The 24,794-nt window shown below is 41.9% G+C and overlaps 1 protein-coding gene across 3 annotated transcripts in view; it reads left to right on the plus strand.

Annotated features, from left to right (window-relative positions):
• The window catches only part of PRKCA (protein kinase C alpha), a 166,635-nt gene that overhangs the window by 113,294 nt on the left and 28,547 nt on the right, over positions 1 to 24,794 (plus strand). For all 3 annotated transcript variants that reach the window (XR_011135498.1, XM_068913761.1, XM_068913762.1), the window contains 4 exons: positions 2,810 to 2,966; positions 3,073 to 3,207; positions 3,968 to 4,064; positions 24,140 to 24,283. Coding sequence is in view for 2 of the 3 variants with exons in the window: in XM_068913761.1 (XP_068769862.1) it covers positions 2,810 to 2,966; positions 3,073 to 3,207; positions 3,968 to 4,064; positions 24,140 to 24,283 (533 nt within the window). In the remaining variant the exon portion in view is untranslated. The remainder of the gene's footprint in view (positions 1 to 2,809; positions 2,967 to 3,072; positions 3,208 to 3,967; positions 4,065 to 24,139; positions 24,284 to 24,794) is intronic.

Consider the following 24,794-nt stretch of genomic DNA (forward strand, 5'->3'; position numbering starts at 1 on the left):
TTTGGGGTTGTACAATAGTTAACTAAACTAATTTATTTAATCTTAATTTTAATTCCTCAGAAGTTTTTGAAGATCATTTACAGTGTGCTAAATTTTAATATTAGTTTATTTCTTCAAGGGTTGAAAAGGGAAATGTTTTTCCAGCCTATGTTTTAGGAATGTAATTTAGTCAGACAAATTATATTTTATTTTAAAATTTTAGTCCATAACCACTTTCTTTCTCTCCTTTTTAAGACGACAAAATCAGGAAAAATAACTTAAACAATTAACTGTTGGTTCAAGATAATGTCGCTCCTTTCCAGCCCTGATCTATTTTCAGTAATTAATTTACAGCAGGGTATCTGTTAGGCATGAGAATTATCTTGGCAAGTGCATATTATGTAATATGTTCCAAATAAGTAGCTTGAATTCTGATAGTCAAGCTTCTTTCTGCAACTATTTCGGTATTACTGCTAGCAGGACGCCTGTTAGGTGTGCTATTTCCCTCTTCCAGCTTGTTCTACCCCTGCTAATGTTCTCTCATTAAATAGACTGGTTCAGAGTGTTTGAACTGAGGAGTCCTCGGTGGCAGCGGCCTTTTCTTTCCCAAGAGAGTTTTGCCTCCACAGCTCCGCGCACTCAGAATGGTTGTGTTCATCCAAATGACGTTAAGCAGTAGATTTGCACTGAAGCCCTATTTAGCAGTTATGTCATTTGGAAGACCACCCTCATTATGAGCACTGAAACACTCTACCCATCTTGTAAAAGAAAAATGTAAGCCCGGAGCTAGTCACATGCAACTGGCCAATATGCCTGGTGAATGTGAATGGGAACAGAACCAGTATTTGATTTTGTAAGCCACCTTCAATGCTCTATTGTAATGAGGGTATTGTCAACACTTAACAATTCTACATTTCTCTGTCCTTACGGAAAGCACAGTAATATCTGTCTTGAGCTTTCCGTTCCTTGTCTGTCGTCTTCTGTCTCACAGAAGCAATAGCGTACAGTTGTCAGTCCACCACAATCATGCCTTTATTTCTAGAGGGAAAACAAAGGGCATTTTGAAAAGATGTTCTTCAGCTGGTCTGCAAGTCATTTGACTGTTGACCAAAAACTGTCCTCCTCTTATTCAATAAAAAATGAGAGTAAACAATGCACTTGAAAATATCTGGATGGCCTGGATGTCTTTTATCCTGCAAGCCAGGAAATCATAGGTTGAAATCCTGGGAAGGTCTATAATTTGTATTTGTAATCAGAAAAAGCCATTCAAATTTGGGAACGAGGGAGGAAAGATCATTAATTATTTTGAAATATGTCTCTGTTTACTGTAGGGTACCGAGTGCCTTGAACAAACAGTAACTATCTGTTGCTGAAGATCCTGACAACTTTTTTTTTCTTTTTTTTAAATTAAGATGAAGGTTCTGATTGACTTCTTAAGTGACTCTGAAGTTCAAATTTTTGTGGGAAATGTTTTCTCGCAGGCAATAAAAGGTGATTTAAAGGCTGATGTTTCTTAAATTTCCTTCTGGGTTTCTTTTCTTCGGTTAGCTGGATAAATTTAAAAAATATATCTCTGAAGTCAAAATTATGAAAGCCGCAACTGAGTACACTGTAACTACAGGATCATATCTCTAGTGACTCATTCTAAAATGCCGGCCTTCCTTCAAATCCTGTGAACTCTGTCACACCGAAAGCTTCTTGTCGTTTTCCTTCCAGGAACAATTTTAATCTTAAAATGCAAAACTCACTAGGGAATTCCCAAATGAAAGCTATTTTCTGAGCAAATGAGGCTGAGAGGATTGCTTCTCCCAGTGCAGTATATTTTGAGATTCCCAGTACAAGCTCTGAATTTGTTCCATATCTACAACTCGATCAGTGTTAACTGGAGTTCTCCACAACGTGACAGGTTTGGGTGGGACAGTGTTTCCCAGCACGAGTGAAGTTCACCTGTTTTTTGAGGTTCGGCAGAAGCTGATGCCTGAATGCCATTAACGCAGAATCAAACCTTACATGCCATATAAATGTGACGTGGGTGTTGTGCCAGTCCTTTACAAGGGGGAGGAAATACTGTATTTCTTCATCCGTTAAAATACTCCACTCGTCTGCAGTGACTCCTAAACTTTGAAATGAAGTGCTGCAGCTGCTGCAGTAATTCTAGCTAGATTGAAACCTGCAAGTCACCAAGCTGTCTGGCAAATGCGACATGAGATATATTAACTCAGTTTGTGCCTTCTTTTGACATTGTAAAATTACAGGTTACATAAATGGTTTTGTGAAGCCCAGGTTAAACCTGTCTCCTGTGCACTTTTACTTAGGTTGCTGCCCTGACACAGCGCTTAGAGCAGTTCTGTCTAGCAGCTGATGAACAGTGAAAGTGGGGGAAGTTTAGTGTTAGATATCTGCCAATGATAGATTGTGTAGAGTAACCTATCTGTTGTAATCTGTTATGATCTATCACCCTTAGAGTATTTGGGTGTTAGTTCTGCAGTTGTACAGCTTAAAATTGATGCATAAATAAAAGCACAAATAATAGGTTCCCACTTGCAAATTTACAGAGATGGATTTGGACACTAAATCATTCCATTGCAGAAAAAGGGCTACTTCGAAGCCGCACGGCAGTTGTGAATTGCCCTCTTCTCCTGTTTCTCCCTACTGTTCTTATAAATATCACTAAGTGCAACTTCACAATACAACTAGTTTCATCCACTCCAACTGGCAAGTGGACTTCACATCTTGTTTTATCTTTCAGCACTGTGGCTTGATGCTTTACTGCTTTGTTATTGGTCATCTGTAATCCCATACAAATCAGCCATGTGTTTTGTATTGACAGTGCGAGAAGCAAAAAACCTAATTCCCATGGATCCAAATGGACTTTCAGATCCGTATGTTAAACTGAAACTCATCCCAGATCCCAAGAATGAAAGTAAACAAAAAACAAAAACCATCCGTTCTACTCTGAATCCACACTGGAATGAGTCGTTTACGTTGTAAGTCTGGCCAACCCCTTTTTCTGTAACACGTTTTATGTATGGAATGATGTATTTGAATTTTGCATTGAAAACTCCTCTGTTTCTCCCCCTTTTTTTTTTTTAGTAAATTAAAACCTACAGACAAAGATCGACGGTTATCTGTAGAGGTCTGGGACTGGGATCGAACAACCAGAAACGATTTCATGGGATCTCTTTCATTTGGGGTATCAGAGCTTATGAAAATGCCAGCCAGTGGATGGTAAGAATTTCTGAAAAGAGACAGGGAGGAAATATGTCACACAAAGATTAAGTTCAAAACCAGTATTTTCTTGACTATAGCCTACTTGTTTGTAGCTTTTTCCTATACCTCATACGCTATAAATTCACTGAAGATGCAACTAAAGCTGGAAAACATGGAGTATAAGTAACAAAGAGGGTTGTGCTTCCTTTTGTCGTGTACATGAAACTTCTGCTACAGCCAGGAGTTGCTGCAAGCTCCATTCTATTTGCATAGTCTTGCGATATGAATTTTCTTTGGATCTTGAATATGATACTTTTAAGTACTAAGCATATCACGTTACGTATGTAAATTGAAAGTGCAGAGGAACTGATTTGATAAAATGCTATCTTATTACATGCTCTGCATGTAATTATACTGTTACATCCCAAGCCGGGGGTAGAACTTGCCACCGTCCCCAAAAGTGCATGTCTTATTGAAGGTAATCACCTAGGGCTTCATAGGCACCTCCAGGGTTGACTCCTCCATCACGTCCTAGAATGGGTGGGATGAATATTTCCCTTTCCATTAACTGCAAAAGGTGCCTGGACAAACAGTTGAGATTAAAGATCTAATTTGAGGTGCGTGCGATATGTTCTATTTTCAAGTTTGCTACCGATCTTTGAGAACAGTTCTTTACATACCTGTGACATTCATACAAACCACAGAAGCAACTAAATCAGATTTTAAACCTAAAGGGAATAAACCTGAAAAGACACTATTTTCCCCAAATGTTCCACAGGTACAAGCTGCTGAATCAAGAAGAAGGTGAATATTACAACGTTCCAATTCCAGATGCTGATGAAGATGGAAATGCTGAGCTCAGACAGAAGTTTGAGGTGAGGCTTAAACATCAATGAGTACAACTATGTATGGCATACGTTTTTCCTTTTATTATATAAAAATGGCTATTAAAAAGTTCTGTATTAGAGAGAGATTACTTCTTGTTGCCTGTGACTGTAGTATGTTCCTTTTGGTTTCTTGAAGATTGAACCAAGCGGTTTAATTCAGTGGTGGTATCATATATTTGACAGTTCAGCTTTTCTGGGTTATAACACTCAAAAGTTGGTATTGTAGAATATTTTCTGTCAGGTATATGTAATAATTTCAGTATGTTTTTTGACACTTAGGGCAAAATCTGTCAGCCATTATCATTAGTATCGCTAATGAAAAATGAAGTTCTCAGAAATAGCAGCATTTTAATACTTAAAATATTTATTTCAAACTGAACAGAATTTTTTAGGGAAACTAATTATCTGCTGATTATTTGCAAGCGTAAAATTTTTGTAGAAGGTTGTTACCTGAAATTCTGAAATCTGTAATCCGGGTACAGAAGTTTCAGGATAAGTGGTATTGCTGGTTATGTGCAGAAAAGAAACACTGAAGAAAAACAGTACTTTCAGCAGAGTCTTCTTGCCTTCTCTGACACAAATTGGAGTGGTTGGTAGTCACAAGCACGGGCTCGAACCGTGCAAGGAATTGTGACTTAACGAACCGACTTAGCCAGCAACTCTGCCTCTTCTGACAACTGCAGACGGTATTACAGCAGAATACTTGCTTTCCATTAAATCCAGCAGCAAGAAAGGTATGGCTTGGAGGAGTTTTGCTAATGGCTCCACTGGGTTCAGCACTTTTGAGTTGAGTATTCTTTCCAGCTGCATTTGCAGTATTGAAATTGAATTAGAAATATTCCAATCTACAATGTCGTGTTTTCTTTTTCCTAGTCAAACATTTGCAACTTTAGCCTAGCTGTTTATTCAGAAAGTAATTAATGTACCTGTTGTGCATATACAAACACGTAAGCCTGTTCCTTTCAACCTGAAATGGCAATTCTTTATGTTCACCATCAGGCAGAATTCTACATTGTTATTATAAAAGATGGGTTAACCCAAGAAAGTGAGGAAAAACGGCATATGTTCAACTTTCAAGAAGGAAAAAGAAAAGGTGCATCAATTTCTTCTGAACACATTTGGATCAGCTACCATACTTTTGTCTGCAGCATGAACTATGGTTTTTGTTATACATTTGAGAAGTATCTCCATTTCATTTTCCTTTCTTTACAGTTGTGATCTGACCAGTGTGATTTTATTTTGCTGCACTAGGTCATTTTCTATTCAAGGTCATGCTTACTTTTTATCCACCCTAGTATGGATAACTTTAAAAGTAATTTTTTTCACTCCTTACGTATCTCTGTGCAAAGTACAGAGTTTGGAATTGGGTGGCTGTGTATATGTTAGTGTTAGTAACCTAGCTACGGAAATCTGGCTATTTTTTCTCAGGACAGAGACAGCACAAAGACAAGTGGCAAAATAAAAGGAAAAAGTGCACATCCGTTATTGTGTGTGCTAATGTCCCAGCTGGAAGAAGCCCGTATTCCTTTGCGTCATGATCACCTACCTGCAAATCAGCTGTGCTGGGACTTGGTATAATGCCACTGTGGTTTAAAAAGAACTGGGTAATAAGTAGATATTTCCGAAGTTACAGTTCAAACAAGAGAAGAAGACCTGACCTTAAATCAGAATTATTTGGTGAACATATCCTTAGCACGTATCTTTTTAAACGTTATTTTCTTTACATTTTATCTGTTTCTCAGACTAGGGTATTTATCACTAGAAGTATCTGTTTTAAAGTGTCCATAATTACAGGCAGTATGTTTGCATATTGAATCTATAATCTCTTTATTTTTATCCTGAACCTCCTGTAAACACACAAGTTGCAGAATTAGTAGGATTTATCCATGTTCCGCAATGAAAAGTGGTGTAGAAATCCTGAGGGGTTGCATCATGTAAAGCTACTGGATAGGGTCCCAGAAACAGCAGTTTCACGTAGGGTCAGTTCAGCCCTGTCTCAAAAATAAATAAGTCTGTCTCACAATCTAATTAGTTCAGCTTCAGCACTGTGCATTTGAGGCTTTGCAGCTTACTCTTCTGAAGGTAGCGTGGTTGGTGCTAGCCAACAAATGGGACCAAATTTGGAAAAGGGAGAGAGGCGTTAGAAGAGGACCGTGGTTTCATTAATGGAATCATGCAGTGACCTTGCTAAATTTTTTTCAGTTTTTACTGTAAGGAGTTGTCTTTCAAAAGTCATGGTTTAGCCGTGGTTTTTGCATTGTGACAGTATATACCGTCTATACATTGTCTGTATAGTGTTGTGCACTATATATAAAATAAGGTATATTATTGATTGGTGTAGCGGAGTATTTTCCATACAGCAGGTATCCACTTAATCTTAATAAATCTACATATATGGGGGAGGGGGGGAAAACTCGCCTGTCACTAAAAGTTATGAGCCGGAAATGAGTTATCTGCTCTCTTAGCAGCATAATCAGGTTTCCATTCAGTGATTTATAGATGACACATCATTATTAGTATTTAGAGATAAAAATACACTCCTCTAGGAAGCGGAGGCAGGATAAAATCTGTCACTGTTTTTCATTTTGTTTTAACCTTTGGTTGTGAGTTTTCTCTCTGGAATGGCATTATTTGTGGCCATCGCGAAATGAAGCTCCTTCCTCTGCAGGCGTATTCAGAATAATTGTAGCTGCTTCTTAATTGTTGGTGCCCAGGCTGCCATGGCAACGCGTGACGGTGTTGTCCCCGGTGCCTCTACCAACACCAACTAGCAAGCCTTTAAACTACCGTATGTAGTATTTGTTACATGCGTGTTTGCCTGTTACAGTATTTTGCTGCTCAGAGGAAAAAGCAGAATAGGTATTTAACCAGTGCAACCCTATTCCATTTATGATATCTGCTTATAATTTGAGCAGTGATATATTTGTGACATTGTTTTGTTGTCTATTTGGGAAAACGAAACATGCAAATTCTAAAACTTCTATTGTAGGAGTCTTATTTCAGTTTTTTTCAAGCCCAGTTTCTTGTAATGGTTTGTGCTGCTTAATAAAGCGCTTTCTGATACTTGTAATATCACCTTACAATAATGATGAATAATACTAAGTTTAAAAATGTAAGGCTTATTCATGTCTGCCCCCTTCTTCCCATTTCACCACCACAGGGAATGTTGCTAAATATAAAGCAGATGTCATGGCCCATGTCACTGATATTTTAAATTAAAAAATACACAGTAACTGTAATCCTTACGTGTGGATACGTTCACCAAGTGCAAGGCCTATTAAGGGATGTACCTTTGTGTAATAAGGGTAAGCGATCAGAGTCTCTGCAGTAAGCTTTCGTAACTGAGGTGATCCAAACAAATAAAAGTCATTAAGAGGGAATAGGTACTGCTCATATAATCTTCATTTTAAGGCGTCTGTGTGGACGGTACGTAACAGTCCCTCTGTTTTCTTTTTTTCCTAGTAGAACAAAAGAAGAGTAGAGTAGAGCGTAAGTAAGAACAGAAGTAGAACAAAATCATTCCCCAATTTCCCTGGACGGGTCTCAGCGTTGTGTCCCTTAGGCCACGCGGCAGCCGGCCCTCTTTGCTGGGGAACAAATGCTCAAATATCCATGAACGGCTGGACATTTCAGCTGGGCGAAATACCTGTAATCTGTTGCTCACGATCCTCTCTGTAAGGGTTGAGGCACGTTGTGGGAGATGTGGAGCTGTTTGCTGCCGTTGCTGCCTATCATGCCCCGACCATAGATGAACAGAGGACTTGGCTTCTCACGCCTCTTAGTTTGGTACCGTTCCATTTAATTAAGGGAATAACAGTAACATCGCTCTGCAATTATAGGACAAAATTATTCTAATAAGTCCTTTTTCTGCAAAATAGTTACTGGTCAGTGCTAGGAAAAGCAGATACCATTTTTGTCTGCTTGTCCACACTGAGGGCCGGGTCCATAGTACCATGGGGAGGAGGTCGTACTGGTTGTGTGCTGTCTTTCTGGTTTCCCCTTTCTAGGATTAATTCAGGTGTTGGATAAACCAGCCAAGAGGAGCTCTTGTTTATTATTGTCCCCTTGCCTTCTGGGCTGTTCTTGCTGCCAAGAGGTACACCAGCAGCGGAGTGAAGCAAGCGCCCCGGCTTGGCGCTCTTCGCGCAGGGCTTGCCCCCTCGTCGGGCTCGACACCTGGTGTGCTGCTGGAATTACTGCCGAACGCTACCGAAAAGCTAGACCTGTGGTTTTTTTTTTTTTTTTTTTTTTTTCCCCAGACTAAGCAGATTAAAAATAAGGAAATAGAGTTCAGAACAGGGGAGATTTTGTATGAGAAAACTGGAAATGTAGAGTGAGTGGTGACATTTTGGTTAAGTACTTATGACATCTTAGTGTTTCTAAACATAACCCTTATTATTATTCTAAAGAAAATGTCTTTTAAAACATCTCACCATTTTAATTGTAAGAGCGGGGACAACGTGGTGCTTGGCCTTCCAGCTTGGTTATAAATAACCTTGAACCTCTCCAGCGACGCGGGAGCTGCAGACGTTTCTGTCGATGTGATGCTAAACTCCTGCAGAAGGCAGGGCAGCGTTTTGCTTGACCAGACTTGTGTGATAATCCTAGAGTAAGCGTCAGCGTGCAGACATGAAGTGATGAATAAGTAGCGTATGAATCTGCATATAGATCTGTGGCATGCAGCGCTAATGCTTATTTACACCATCAGGCCTGTCTTTATGGCAGTCCAGCTGGTGTTGAGTGGTGTTTGAAAATTTCTACAGATTTTCAGCCACAATTAAAGCTTTCTGGTCAGTTTTAGTGTTGTTATGTTTTACTGCTAAAGAAACCTCATTCATGTATTTATGATTCCCTTTCTAAACATCAGTAAAACATTTCAGTTTGTTTCACAGCAGTTACTGCACTCCCTTTACTTTTATTTTTTTAAGCAGTTTCTGTCTGCCCTATTAAAAAGAAGGCCGGTACTTTCTGCACTGATCTGGCGCTTTTCTGATATTCACTGCAGTTTTAAGTCAGAAGGACCTTTTCGTTCTTTCCTTTAATCAAAAGGCACGACGTAGTAGAGTAGTTTTAATTCCAAGCAGGAGGTGGAGTGCCTGTGCCACGGTCACCCAGCCAGGGCCGCAGCAGCAGACACCGACGATTGGTTCAGTAGCTCCTGAAGAACCCCGTGAGCTTCCTGGTTAAGACAATACTTACTCAAAAGTATTGAAGAGGAGCTTGTGATTTTGTTGATTTGTGAGTATATTCTTCTGATGTCTGTGTAAAGTCCGGGGTATATTCCTTTATCTCTGTAAAGGAGCCATTCCTTTTAAGTCTTTGAAGGATGCCTATGCTTTTACCCTGAAGCTGTGATACTGCAGTTAGTTTACTCTTTGTTTTTTGAAATATTAAAAAAAAAAAGTTGTTCTCTAGCATATCTGCAGCTAACAGGTGTGGGTGCCTGTTTTGAAGCAGTAACTGTATTTTTAGGCAGTTCAGCAGTAACTGTATTTTTAGGCAGTTCAGGGAAAGAGAAACAGGGCAGCTGGCACTTCACATTCTAAAAGAAAAGATGAAATTTAGTTTTCAGGAGACAGACACTAAGCTATACTGAAAGCATGACCAGCCAAAATATCACTGGCACATCAATGCACACTTTTTATGTATGGAGAGATATAAAAAGAAGAGCTCCTTTTTTTGACTGTGGCACTCATTGCTATTTTTAATTTGTTCGTATTTAATCATTAGGGAATACTTTGCAGCTTTATAGAAATGCTGTTAGATGAGTCCATCTGTTTTATACTATAGTTTGACATGGGAAATTCCCGTATGCAGTTGTCTGCAGGTTCCCCATCCACTCACTGTGTTTGAAGCTAGAGAATTTGAAGGTTCTTAACCAGGTGACACACTTTTTAGATCTCACTTCTGATGAGCTTGGAGCCCATTTCTCTGTGAGGTTCTTCTCAGTGCACATATTGTGATAAAAGATGAAGAAACTAAGTCGAAAATCCGATTGAGAACAGGTATTTCTTCATCCCCTATACAGAGAAAATTTAAATGTACGTCTCAACACTTAAGGTAACAGAAGACCTTGTCTGTCACACATCTGCAGTATTCCTTTGTCGTTGCGACCCCAGCCCACCAACATGTATACAGGCATTTGGCTGTATGCGTTCCAGTGGTTTAGTGACAGTGGTTTAGTGATTGTTTCATGCATGACACACATGTATGTACAGAACTGAGGTTAAAATTGAAAAGCAGGCGTTGTGAAGCCCCGTACTTCACTGTGCTGTCCTATACTGTGCACCTCGTTGGGTGAGTGATTAATACCGGGCTTCCTTTTTCTTGCTTTTTCTGTGCATAGCGGGTATATCCATTTCTATATTGTCGCTGCTGTGTCTTTATTTGTTTACTTCTGCTACTAATTGCTCTTGCTGTGCTTTGCAAGCCCGTTACTAATGAAGCAGTTTTTCTCCCTCTTCTGTCTCTTCCAGGGCTGTCATGTAAATACCCACTGCCTCAAGGTAGTTTTCTCTTCAGTGCTCTCATACATGTCTCTCTTCACAAAACCTTCTCTATGAATGTTTGAAGATTATTAAATTCAATGTCATTTTCACTGTGTTTTAAGGATGCACTTGTTTTATTCCCTAGTTTAAGTTGATTTAAAAGGATAAAAATTATTTGAAGTAAGCATCTCTTGTAATTTGCCACAAAGTATTTCCAAGACTGCAAGTTTACTTACAAAAAAGCGGTCGTCGAACCTCAGCAGATGCAGAGTGCCTTTCGTTGTCGAGGGATGAGTTAAATGAGTGCCGCCTTCTCATGGAAATAGTGCATCTTTAATTTGAAAGACGCTTGTGGAACTGTAGATCGGATAATACTTACACGCCCACTGTATATTCGAACAGATAAACTTGCATAATGTATAGCATGCATGCATTATGGTATAATATACTACATACATATGTTTGTATATGTAAGTTGGGGTATACTATACCATAGGGTATATTATCCATATGCACAGTTGCTTTGATACCTGAAATACTAATTCACCTGTTAACTTCCCATTTTAATGAGTTCACTGACACTTCACCTCACTCGATTATTTCCATAAAAGACAAGTGCCAGCATTGAGAATATGTATCGGGACTTTTAATTTGCATGTAGTGTACCTCTAACAAATGGTCTTGCTTTATTAGGGCAAAGATTGCTGACACAGATCGTACTTTCACTCTCATACATTGATTATGTTACATTTTTGGCCAAAGAAATTTGAAACTCCTGTGCTGTCAACTGTTTTAAGAACATATTTAAGAATACATAGGAATGTATAAGTATTTTTACTACTTCTGTTGTTCAAGGGCAGTATGAATGTTATAGCCCAGAATTTAAAAGACTGCATTTAAAAATCAACATTTTATTTTTGCAAAGGTGCCCATGTTATTAATCCATGATTTTACCAAATTTTTAATACTGCACCTGAAAAAAAGAGAATAAGATCCTTTTTCATTGCTAAATATTTTCTAGTGCAATAATCATGGGATTTGTTATGCAATCAGTGGCTGACTTTTTTTTAACCTTGATCACTTACCTAGTGTTTCCACCTTAGCAAAGCATCCACAGAAGAGGACTGTCCTTTCACAATGATTTGCACCTCCTCTTATTTGAAAAGAGAATTACTTGCTGGTTTCATTGAGACTTGTTGTAAGCCAGGGGTGTTAAAAGCATCGTTTAGATACTTTTTATACCGTTTTGTCCAAAACAGTCTACAGACGGTTTCAGTAAATATCTATCCACTTTTTTTATGCAGCTTTATGTATGCATTAGAGTACTTACTTTGTAGTAATTGCAATTAGACCCTGCCTTACCGATGTGCAAGCACGACAGAAAAACAAGTCGTAAATCTCAGCAAAAGTGTATTGCAAAGCCTCTTTTATGTATCAAGCAGGCACATAACAAAAGCTACCCTGAGATAATGTGTCCGGGATAAAGACAAAGTAACATCTGAAATGTGTTATCACTGAAGGAGTAAAACCCAGACCTTGAAATGCTCTGCTGTAAGCTATCAATATATTTTCAGAGTTAGAAGCATAGACAGCTAGCAGGGGGACAAAAGTCCTTGGTCAATTTTTGTTGTCGTCAGATAAGTCCACCTAAAAAAAAGAGCTGAACAATTTAATACAGCTACTGCTTCATAGGCAACATTCATCCTTAGTCCTTGTGAACTGTGGACCTGAGTTACCGTAAAGAAAGTTGGAGCTATGTTCTGATGCGAAGACGAGACTCAGGAATTACAGTTTTTCATGGGGGAAAAAAAAATTCCTTGATTGCCGCCTTTCTTTTCTCTCTAAATTATTACAAAGCCCCACTGTGCTCGCTGCTGACAGTGACTTAGCATCACTAACCCAAGCTCAGGAGCATCACTGCATGCTGCATCCTGCGAGCTAATCACCACTGATGCTAGCATGTCTTGGCAAATAATTTTGTAAGTAATCAGTTTATGTGGGACTGCTGGGGCGGTTATGTTCCCAAGTTTACAAGATTGGAGTTGAAAGGAAACAGCAGGAGCAGATGAACAAGGAAGGCTCTGTTCCTGAGCATAATGTGACACTTCTGAACTGGTAATAAATAAAATGTACAAACACCATTTTAAAAAATCATAAGAAATTTGAGAATGCTGTGGAGCAAGTCTGTCAGCATAGATCTTTCTGTTCAGAACATTTTCAGATATGGGGGGGAATTGCTTTAAAATGTGTGTTCATGCTGCTCCCCTCAGCAAAGCGTATATTCAAATAGATTTTTTGTGTTGACGACATCATGCTGAGAACACCTTCATCTTTGTGTTTCCGTGTGTGTATGCGTGTATGTCTCTGTGTGCTAAGCAGTTGCTTTGCATGTTAAGACCTGGATTCAGAGTCCCAGCGTTTTAAAATCAGTCCCCATCTGCAGCTTTTCGTGCCCGCGGTGTGTGAAGGGATCGCGGGACTTGCGCTTAGATCAGGTAGAGCTGCAGTCTTTCAACAGTATTTTAGAAAACAATTTTATTTTTTGTGCATATTGGAAAGGCCAACTAGTAATAGGTTTTATGTTTAAAGCAAATTCTTCTCCCTAGCTTTTTTGTTGTTGCAGATGAGCAGCAGTTTGCACAATTGAAAAATGGAGGAGTGTACATAAAAGCAACTCTTCTGACACTCGGGGATTTGCTGCTCTAGCATGGATTGTAAGCCCAGTAATATAATTATATTTGCTTCTTTTACTATCACTTTCACAGGAGATTTCTGCAAGAATTCCTGACTCTTGCTCCTAGGCAGCTGCTTTGATTACGTTTCATCTAATTAGCCACTCCTCTGTCGCGGGGGATAGAGTGTTTGGCAGTAACGGCAGAAAACAAAGTAGACTCAGGTGGCTGCAAGATTATTAAACAGATTAAACATGTTGACAGTGCCAAATGGGTAACTGGAAACTCTTCCCTCCCTGAACTTCGCTGTTCACAGTGAGAGGTCCGTTGTCCAGGCTGATGTCCCCCGAAACCCGTGTTCTTAGGATAAATGTATCCCATTTCACATGGACCGTTTTCCATAGGCATTTGGCTCCATTGTCTACATTTTCTGTGCTTGCCTTTATATTTAAGCCCAGAAAAACTGGGCTATTTTAGAAATCATTTACTCAGCTTCTTTATATGGTTTTGACTTCTACACAACAAGGAAAAAGTAAAATAAATTTCAGAAGTAGTGCATGTGACTTTAACCCCCCCAAAATTAGCAGCGCTCTTCAGGTGCTCTGCCATATATTGAACTAATCCCCTCTCCGTTACGGTTCTTTTGTTGCCTGTATCCTAAAGAGACTTTATCTACCGAATATCCCATTGAGCTTGAGAAAATAATTTTTCCTCTCAGTGTTGCAAGCCACACGGGGGCAGTGAAGAATACAAAATTATCAAATGAAGTCCAGGCTGGCTTTCGGAACAGTCCTGGCAGAAATGAGATAGTGCTTGCACGTATAGATTTAGATATTTTGATAGCATTCAGTATTAAGTTTTTCACACAACCCCTTTATTAACTGGCCCTGATGTTTTTTTTTTTCCCCCCGATCCCAATATTCAGCCATCTGCGGCCGTTCGATGCGCGAGGCGGGCGACGGGACCTCCCTAGCAGGATTGTCCCCGAATTCTGGGCAGCTGGGAGCCCCGGCGCGGGCGGCCGGCCGGCCGGCGCGGGGCAATCGTACCACGTCAGCCGCCGGTTCTTGGTGGGAGACGCTGCTTTCTCTTCCGCTGTTTGTCAGCCAGATCGGCCGAAGCGAAGCCCCGCTGTCGTGGCAGCGCGGCGGGCGAGTGGGGCTTCGGCAGCGGTTTTCCTCTGTTTGCTTTCAGCAAAAAGCTATTTTTAAGCCTTTTTGCATATGGCACAAATATGTTTTCATGCGAGTCCTTTAAATAGATTTGCTGTTACTAACTAAAAGGGTGACTGTGACATAAATTTCGGGGGAGGAGGAGGAGAGGAAGTGAGGGGTAAGTAACAGTAAAGACAAATAAAATAGGCCATATTTAGTTCTCAGGTGGAGTTACACCACCCTCCCCGTTTATATTTTTATGAAACATCCTGTTTTTCTTTGTGCCTTTGTCCTGGCAATGGGAATGAGAAGAATTTTTCTTTCAGCTGTTTACCGTACCGTTATCTGGAAGGACTTTTGCGCGCCGGAGTTTGGAGCCAAGTGGGCGTTGTTACAGTACGTTTTACGTCGTTTTCTCAGTATTGCTGCCAGGCGGTTTTGTCGGCGTCACCTCACCGAGGTGGGCAGGGACGAGCCCCGGCGCCGCCGCCGGCGTCTGCGGGTCTGTTGTCACAAAAACATCTCCCCCAGCTGCGCGGCGCGTGTTTCGTGGGCTGAAACGGGCCGGGAGGCTCCCAGCCTCCGTCCCCCCGCGCGGGGACCAGCGCTGGGGCCGTTGGCTCTCCGCTGAGAGCTGCTGGGCTGCTTCAGTCGTCTCCAGCCTCGCTTATAACTTGCTCTTTTCTGTCTCGTTTCCATGGCTACAAAACTCGCGGCTAACGAATTATAAGCTGGCGTCGGGTCTTGATATTAAGCTGAAACTCAGCCTGGTAAAGTATTAGGTCTTGCTGGGGCTTAAGGAGTAAACTCTTCTCATTTCAAATTATCAGTGTCCTGATAATTAAGTCACCCGAATTAGGAAATTGATAGTTCTTCACAGCAGCTATGATTACATGGAATTGGAAATGCAATAATACAAGAAACAAGCTGCCACAGGGATGAGGAATGCTTCAGTGAACAGGAGGGTTTTCCCTCCACGTTTTGACTTGAAATTTGTTGAATTTGTTTACTTTGTTAAACACTTACTAATGGCTGAGCCTGTTTGGTCGACCTGAATCCCCGCTGAGCTGGCATGATGGAAAACCAACGTAGAGCTTTTTGCCCTTCCTTGAGACTGACAGATTACTTCAGCTTCTCCTTTTTTCCATCCTTGGTATGAGTTTCACTTGTTCTGCCAGTGGCGTCTGCTGAGGTTTGCTGGAGATGCTGGGCTGGTCTGACGCGTCGAGTCCAGGCAGAGGTGGGCACGCCTGAGCATTACTTTCACTCTTGCAAGCGAAACCCAGGCTGCAGTGGTGCAACTTGGACGTTACTATTCAGACCCTGCCTTAGCCGCCTCCTCACCACGTGTTTTATCGTTTCTTTAAGTAACATGCTGCGAGCAGTGAACGTTACCTGCAGCTCTGCTATAACTTTGGGTAACTTTAACAATTGGGTAACAGGAAGGTTGGGAACAAGGAAGGCCAATGCGAGACGGCTCTTTCCACGATCCGGGGACATGTGCAGAGCGTTTTGCTGGGGTCTAGGGAAGAACGGGTGAAAACCTGTTGTGGTGGGAGAAGGAGATGGGGTGAGCGTCGTGGTGAGTGAGCCAGGTGACAGGGTCAGCATCCCGAACGGGACTCGGTTCCTCTGAAGGGGCTGGACGGAGGCAATACAAGGGCCAGATGCCAGTTTGCCCAAGTGCAGAGGGAGTTCAGTGCAGGCAGGGGGCCGCAGAGGAATCGGGCCGCGGGAAGGGGACGTTCTTGCTCTGCTGAACTCGAGAAGAGTCTTGGGTCCCCACGCAGGGCCCGCAGCAAGCCTCGTCTGCCCATCCATAGACCTCTGACCCTCGTTCCCGTCAAAATTGTGGTGCTTTGCAACGGAGACTGGAGACAGCGCTGCTCTCCGCTGTTACGTTATTCATTTGCTATTTATAGCCGCGTGTGACTACGCGGGCCGAGCGGTCTGGGCTGGGCGCAGTCGGGCGGAGGAGAAGCGAGGCAGCGCTGGGCTGCAGCGCGAAGCGGCGATGTCGAGCTCAGGGAGGCGCCGCCGCCGCCGGGAACAAAGCGGTGGATTTTGTTTCCGGGAGGGGGCAGCGGGGCCAGTAAATCACAGGCGACATGTGCCGAGAAGCCGCTGCTACTAAGCAGTCGCGTGCACGGTGTACGCGTGCACCTCTGCCCGCGCGGTGCCGCGTTCTTGTTAAATATTTTTGCATTTACCGGTTTCTGCTCTTGACGAGGTGCAAGCGATAGGTCTCCCCGCTGGGCACCCGTGAGTGAGCCCAGGATGCGTTGCCTTGACGACGGAGAAATACGTCTCCCAGCCAACGCGTGGGGCGGGATGGAGGGATGGGGGGTGGCAGGAGGCCGGGCAGTTTTGATGCCCCCCCCCCCCCTTTTTTTTTTTTTTTTTTTTTTGGAGCTAAACGGTGCCTCCGGCAGTGGGGGAGAGCTGGGGAAGGAGGGAGACAGCGCGCGAGTGCGATAACCACATCGCGCGTTGCTCCGCGCGCGCCGAGGGCGGGAACGCAAAGTGTGTGCGTTTTGTCGTGTTCTCCGCAAATTTTACTTCTTGCCTGCTAATGGGAAAAATGGCTGATTTCATGATTTTGCTGTGTAATTCCTAAGCCTCTGGACTATAGATATTTCCTGGATGGCAGCAATACAAGGTTCAGGTTTATTGTTTTGTCCTGTTCAATTGTCTTCACAGTAAAATATTTGAAAAGATTCCTAAAAAGACTCAAAAAAAGCCGTTTACTGCAGTTGAAAATTGGGTGCAGTGAGGGACTAGTGTCCCCTAAATCACTTCCTTTTTCTTCTTTGCTTCACGCTCACCATTAGGATTTGGAGAAGGCTATTTTTTGTGTGTCTGATTAAAAGGGCAGTTATTGCACTTAGATTTTTGAAAAACAGTTGAAAATATTTTTGCCTTGAAACCTGAGATATCTTTTTCAAAAACCAGATGGAGGATTCCGTAAGACTCCCCAGTGTAACACAGTGTAACATGCTTTAACGTATATTTTGTAATATTCCATAGAGAAACACATTTAGGATATTGGGCTGAATATATAAAGTGTGTCTCACCTATGGTGAAAGGTGTGTCTCACCTTTTACCCTTTTTCAGGGTAAAAGAACTGGCCGGGATAAGGTGCGTCCAAACCAAAGGAAGTAAGATGATGTGCATGTCTTGTTTTCTTTTAAGATTAACTCTTCTGCTACCAGTGCAGACTAATTTATCTTTAACATGCTCTTCTCCTGGTTTGTTTGCTGCAAGCTGGCTTTGTTGTGACAGTATTGTTTTTTTTTTATCAGAGATATTAATCCAAACAGTCCAAATGTAAATTTAAAATAAATCTAGTGTCTGGAATGCCATGGTTCACGTCAGCAAGTTTTAGTGTCAGTAGATAAAAATGGGTGGATTCAGGTAGGATTCTGCTATTTGCAACTTCAGTCACGTGAGGAAGAGGCGAAATACCATGTTTCTTAAAATCACAGTAGTTTTTCATGGGAGAAGACGTAAAAATAGTGTACAGTATGCTGAGGGAGTCAAGAAGTGGGCAAATTTAAGCAAGCTATGACATTCCTGATATTGTACAAAACCCTGCTGCGTATAAGCTACAAAATGGTTTGAAGCATGATTCATACGATGCTGTAAGGATGAATAGGTCCCAAGATGATGTGGAGTATTTTAGTAATTGCATTAGAACTGCTTTTTATTGAGCAGCAACCAGTGGGCTGTTTCTGGTTAGCTGCTGCTTGCTCCGATCAGATTTTCTTCTTCCTGCCCGTTGTGAGTATTTTGCCAATCATTCCTTTTTTCTGACTGTATCCAGCTGTAAGAAAACCAGTCTGCTCCTGTTCAGGATAACTACCTTGGGTGCGTTTAGAAAACAAACCCGAGAAAATACCTTTCTCAGGTTGTTGGTAAGACCAGAGCTTGAAGAGGGCATAACGGGCCGATGCAAGATCCCCAGAGATCTGGGCAGTGTTTGACAGCACCCTCTCCAGGGACCAGGAGCTCCCAGGCCGGTGCAGGGAGCACCCGAGCAGTCTGGCCAATTGTGAGTGCTTAAGCTGGCCTTAACTGAGCAGAAGCCTCATGCAGATTTTCTTCCTTTCTAATAAACAGTAAAGCTATTCATCCTGGCCAATCCTGGGATGCAGAGGTAACAGTCAAAGTAATGCTGAGTGCTTCTGCATCTCATTTATGCAAATTAAAATGCATCGGTAATGTAATATTTTCTTTAGTCTATTTATTTTTATTGTGCTCCTCTCCTTGAATGTATTTTAGCAACAATTTTGGTTTGTTGTTCCCCATCTGAAGTATGAGATAAAAATTGTACCTTACGTGAAAAAAACAACATCCCCCCACAGGTTAAGGTATGCAAAAAGCTGGGGGAGTGGGTTTTTTCTAGCAAAGTATCTTATCAGCAAATTATTTCCCATAGGTATTATAGCAATAAATTAACGTTTTCGGACGGAGAGAAGCAATTCAGTTTTATACTATAGAGTGCTATTCACAGTAATCTTTTGAAATTTCTTCATCTATATGCATATGTGCATGATTCTGAATTTGCTACACAGGAGTTAAAAAATCTTCCAGGACTTCATCTGCGAGGGATGTTAGCTAGCGCAGAGGTGAGCGAGCTTACAGCAGTATGTGGCTGCGAAAGCGGAGGTCTTACGGACTTGAGTGGCCCTGACAAAATAAATGAGTTGTTTCCAGAAAAAACAACGCGAATTGTTTAGAATCATTTAGAAGTAGGTAATTTTTATTTTTCAAGGGATAGGTATATGTTATATATTTTTATATATCAATATAAATAACTTTTTGAAGCAGTGTAATTACTTGATTACCTCTTTATGGCATAGCTGTGTGATTATGATATTTGGAAGCTAATATCAAAAAATGTGAACATCAAAAAATATTGTTGATATAAGTAAAGAGCAATTATTTGATCGGTTGTACCTGTACTGAGAAATTATTAGCAACAATTATCAATTCAGTTATCCTTCTCCTGTAAGGGGTAATCTAATTAATACCATGAGTATTCTTTGAAGAGTACAAAAATGTGTAGTACATATTACGATGCATACTTAGAGAAGCCTGGCTCTTGAAGTGGGTACATATATCTGTATCTCTGTAGGGCTTAATACTCAAAAACATTTTTGGTTCTGTATATTGGCTTCAGAAACCAAATACAATAGCATAATGGGGTTTTTTTTTTCTTTAATGAGAATTAAAGCTAGGCCATTTTTTGTAGAGCTGTAGGTTCTGAGGTTTGCTCATTTTTCCTGTATGTAACGAAAATTCATATGTGGATAGTCATCACATTGTATATAATCAATAAACCATTGCAGCGGGCTTATCCAACAAAATATTCTACCAGAGGGTGAGTTAAAGTCATATCTAGATGCTGAAGTGAATTCCAGCCAGCTGTTTTTGTTTTTCCTGAAACATTTTAAACATTTAAACATTTGCCCAAATCTTTACTTAACCTGTAAGCAAGAAAATAGTTTCCCTGTGCATTCACCCATTGCTTGCATTAAGGCACAACATATGTTCACTTCATAGACTTTCTGAAGTTTCACATGAAATAGTTTTGAAACTTAAAGAAATATGAGTAACTTGCCTAATCCTTTAGTCACAACCAGAAATCATTTGTTGAGTTTCTGAGTAGTTTTCCTGTCTTGCACCTTATTCTGGGGTAAGTTCTCCTCCTCTGGCAGTTTTTGAGTTGTAAGTTCAAGACGCTCTACTGTAGCAGTAGAAATATGTATCTGGGGAATGCTACCGTGCAATCCTTTCGCTCCTTTTTTATTGAAAGTCCTTGCACACCCGATGCACGGAGGAGCAGTCTGCTTATGGAAAGTAGCCTACTATGGGTTAAAAGTACATTGCATGTTTTGGAAGCAAATTTTTTTCAGTCATCATATTTTTACTGATCCTGAGATCTGTGCATCCTTTTCTTGAGAGCAGAAGGGTAAGTGTCACAATAATTAAAATCTGCCGCATTAATAAAAGGAAGGCTTTCAGTTGTGTTTGCCAAAGAAAATAGCGTGTATCGTCTGAGCGAGCAAGATAGTTGTTTATCGAAAGTGTTTCTTAATGCTCATTCGTGTTTCTCACCTCCAATTACAGAGATTATAGCTTTGAAATTACCACAAAGGGGCAATAAGGGATAATTCCATTTATTCTGTAATAAATGACCTGTTGCCTCTTCAGACTCAGTTCAACAATATTTGCTAGCTCTGCGGCAGTTGTCATTCATCCCACTGAAGGAGTTGCTACGTTGTCTGTAGTAGCCGTTGCAAAGGAAACCACCGTTGGGCAGGCAACCTTTAGCTTTGCCAAGAAGCTTTTGATATAGCTATTTGATGAGCCACAAAGTTCTGCGGAGTATAGAAACATCCCTCAAGCTCATAAGCGATGTTTCCGTTTAGGTTTATACTTAAGGATGAATTGAACAACACTAATTCTGGAGAGTAGGTAGAAGATACTGGCCCTTTCAGGGCTTGTTTTCTAACAAGCTCCTACTGTCCCATCAAAAAATTCATGGTGCTGTTAGAATCTGTAATGTCTGGAACATGATTGCCTAGTTTTGCTTCTGTGCAAATAGCCTAATTTTGTTCCAGTCACTGTTGTGGAAATTTTTGTAAATAGTGCTAAGAGGAAGACAAAATGCTATGCCTGAGGCTAAGTCATAGCTGAAGCAAGCTGTCGTAGTGATTTCGGAAGTGCTTAATAGATCATCTGTGAAATATTTTCTTTGGGATGATTCTCGTTTCCTTTTTTTTCTCCCGGTACTTGTTTACCAGCTTGGAGACTTCGCTCTACTTTCACTAGGACCTTTAGCCAAAAAGCCGTCAAAGGAATTTGCATGATGAACGTGACAGACGCTTTGCTCGGGCCCAGGAGTGAACGATCAGCAGCCTAGCCGAAGGGAAATCCAGGCCTCCGATACGATTATCATAATTTCGGTAGGGCCATCAGGGCCATAATTTCACGGGGCCGCGTGCCGCTTGGGAGCCCTCCTTGGCTGTGGCGTGATTTGGGTTATCTTTCTAACGTGAGTGGTTGCTCGCGTGGGCTGAAATTCACGGGGGGTGCTTAAGATGAGGTCTGTGTAGCGGCTTGCCCTCTAAATGTGAGCAAGCCCTTGCCGCCTCCCACGGCGTCCCGGCCCGCTCCGGCTAGCGAGCCCTTCCCAGAGTCGGGAGAAGCCCAGGGTCAGTGCGGGGATAACCGGCCGCAAGCCGCTCACTCGTGTCTGAAGGACAGTCGGGGTGAGCTCCTGGCTGGTGTAGCCGTTACCTGCGGTATCCAAATACACCCCCGCACTGGTCAGAACAGTCCTCCGCAAGCCGACGGTGGGGAAAATGGAATCCTGAAAATGAGACGTTTCTGGTATTAAAAAAAAAAAAAAAAAAAAGGGGGGTGGAAGCCAGAGCAGCATGTCTCTCTGGCGCGTTGAATCCAAACATCTCCTGGCGAGGGGACAGAGAGGCCTTGGCTTGCTTCTTACGTAGTGTTTTAAGATGCCGCCTTCTGATCCTGCTGATTTCAGCTTCCAGATGCTTTAAGCCGCGCGAGCCGGCTGTCTCCTGCTCCGCGAGGCAGCAGAGGGCACAGCAGCTCGCTGCTGCATCTGCACCCGTGGCGGGGAGAAGCGCCCTGGCGTCTCACAGGGCCTTTCAGGGCAGGAATCAGTAAAGCTCTCTCTAGCCGAGTGCTGACTTGCTTCCTGCAGGAGCAGGATGCCTTGGAGCCAAATCTGATTTGGGGTTTCGAAGGATAGGTTTTTGAAACAGACTGCCGATGACCTACCCGATGGGGTTTAAAGTATAAAAAGGCAAACTAGCGTTGTCCATCTGATTTGGCTCTCCCTTACTTGGTAAAAAGGTGAATATTGGAATTGCTTCTTGCACAGCAAGACCGTCAACTTTTTTCTGAGACCCAATACACGAGAAAATTAAAGCCGTGACCAGAGAAGCTGCTTGTTTAAACTATTTCTTCTTGTACAAGGCCAGGCTGTCGGGGTTGTTCTGCTTGTTTCGTTTAAGGCTCAGTCCCGCGCCGCGGCCGGGCAGGGAGCTTTGGGCCAGCCCAGAGCGCCCCTGAAGACACGGGGCACGTGCGCCAGCGGTGGCATCGGCCGAGGGACGGTGCCGTGCAGGGTCCGGGGCTCAGGCCAAACATCCTGGACTGCCTCTTCCGAAGATTTTGTGCAGTACGTGATCCTGCTTGGCAGCTCTGAGCGCTGCTTTCATACAAGCGAGTGATAACAGTAATGGAAGAAAGGCCGTGTTTTAAGCTGTATTACAAACAGAAGAATAAATAATCAAAGCAGTTAAAATTCATAGCCCTAGGGCAGGGTATAGGAGTCTTTCTGCGCTCGTAACGTTGCAAGGAGAGCCTTGCGGTGCGAGCGTGCCTCTCCAGCGCAGCGTGGTTAGTGCGTGAGAGGGGTTACTGGGCATCGCTGCCTGCAGGAGCAGCCGGCTGCGGCCTCAGCCGAGCGGGCCCCTTCACTCTTGAAGTCTGTAAACTTGTCAAGGGAGAGAAAAGTTTTTATCTTCTAGTTGCCAGTGGAGCCCCCAAAGGGTATATTGCAGGCCAAGCTCTTAAGGTGATTTATGGTGTGACTTCAAATAAACTTGAGTTTCTAGACTTCAATTTTTTATCCGTAAACTGATGCTGATACGCAGCTGCTGTCCTTTTGCATTGTAGTGAGAAAAGCAGTTATCCTTAAATGTCAAGCGTACGTCAAAGGCACAAAGCATATTAAACATACGAGAGATTATTTGCCAGGCCAATTTACTAGATTTTTGGGAAGAAGCACTTACATCCCAAAGTAATGCTATTATTAAAACTTCTTGGCTTTGCTTCTGCTGGTATGTGGGATAAGTTTGAGGGGAAAAAAGGGGATATTATGTTGTAGCCTGCATTATCTTTTGGTGAGTCTTACTTTTTTCTCTTCTGTTAACTTTGAGATTTGAAATGCAACTTACTTGAGCAATTATGTGGTGTCTCATATGAAATACTGAGACTGTTGCAACCTTCTGCAAACCAGACTGTCTTGCCAAGACAGAACTTTTGTATGTAATATTTCCCTTCCTCCCTTTTTCAGATCAACGCTTGATTGAAAATCAAAGTTGATTGTAATGCTAGTTTGAAAGTGGCCATATTCATCTGCATTAACTCCCATATGTTGTTTTTATTTTAATGAAGATTGTTTTTCCTAATGCATGTCAAAGATTTCCTAACACTTGCTATGCAGACTGACTTTATATATAACATTTTAAAAGAGAATGTGTTGAAGATACCGTTTATAACCTAAAGTACTATGTAGATTATAGCATGACAATTTAAAAGAGCACTTCTTGTATTTCAAAACCAAACCACCAGATAAGCCTGCTTTTGGCATGAGAATAAGTGATTTTTTTTTTCCTTTGGCTTTGGTTTCTGCTTTGGTTTTGCTCTGCTAACCAGATAAGCATATCTGCTTTTATCTGGTTATACATGAACACAGTTGTCCACTTTAATTCACTCAATAACGTTGAAAGTATTGTTGGAATGAGTCTCTGAACTTGTGTCTGCGAATTCTGTTATGCAGCCTTTCTCCTGCGAATGCCGCCTCCGATACGGTCATCTACAACTGTAACATTCACCTAATGATCCGTTCTGCTGAGAAACCCGGCCGCTCTTCTTACTGCCCTGTTTTTGTGTGTGTCTGTGTGTGTGTATGTGTTCTTCAGAAAGCCAAACTTGGGCCTGCTGGTAACAAAGTCATTACTCCAACAGAAGACAGGATTTCGAGTGTCCCATCCAACAACCTGGACAGGGTGAAGCTGACAGATTTCAACTTTCTCATGGTTCTTGGAAAGGGGAGCTTTGGAAAAGTAAGAATTCGGGATAAGTATTCCACTCGCGTTCTTTTTTTCTTTTCTCTTTTTTCATTTTCCTTGAGAAGCAATGCATGAGTAATTCTCTTTTGAAGAGAACAAAGTGTCAAGAGGATGTGCGTTTTTGAGGGAGGATTTTTTTCTGGAACGCAGAGTAGGGGGATTCCCTAACGACTGGCAGGCTTCAGTCGGGATTGGCGCTTTGCGGGGGGACACCGCTCTGCTTCAATCACAGGCTGTCAGACAGCATGTAAGAAGCAGTTTCTGACTGTGGGATCCTCGCTTCTAGGCAGTTTCAGGTAAATTAAATCTAGCTTTTTGGCATTACTACCTCGGTCAGTCTGCCAGTTAAGAATGAATATTGGGAAACACCAGATTTGAAATCTGTTAGTCAGAAGTAAGAACTGCTATTTTTCGGGCTGTTTTAACAACTAGTTATATCATAAAGTGCCCTTTATTGAAGAACTCACCTGGGGCTTAGCCTTTTATCAGCCCTGGGGCTGTGCGC

Source organism: Struthio camelus, chromosome 19 (assembly GCF_040807025.1).
Source record: "Struthio camelus isolate bStrCam1 chromosome 19, bStrCam1.hap1, whole genome shotgun sequence".
In the NCBI taxonomy this organism is placed as follows: Eukaryota; Metazoa; Chordata; class Aves; order Struthioniformes; family Struthionidae; genus Struthio; species Struthio camelus.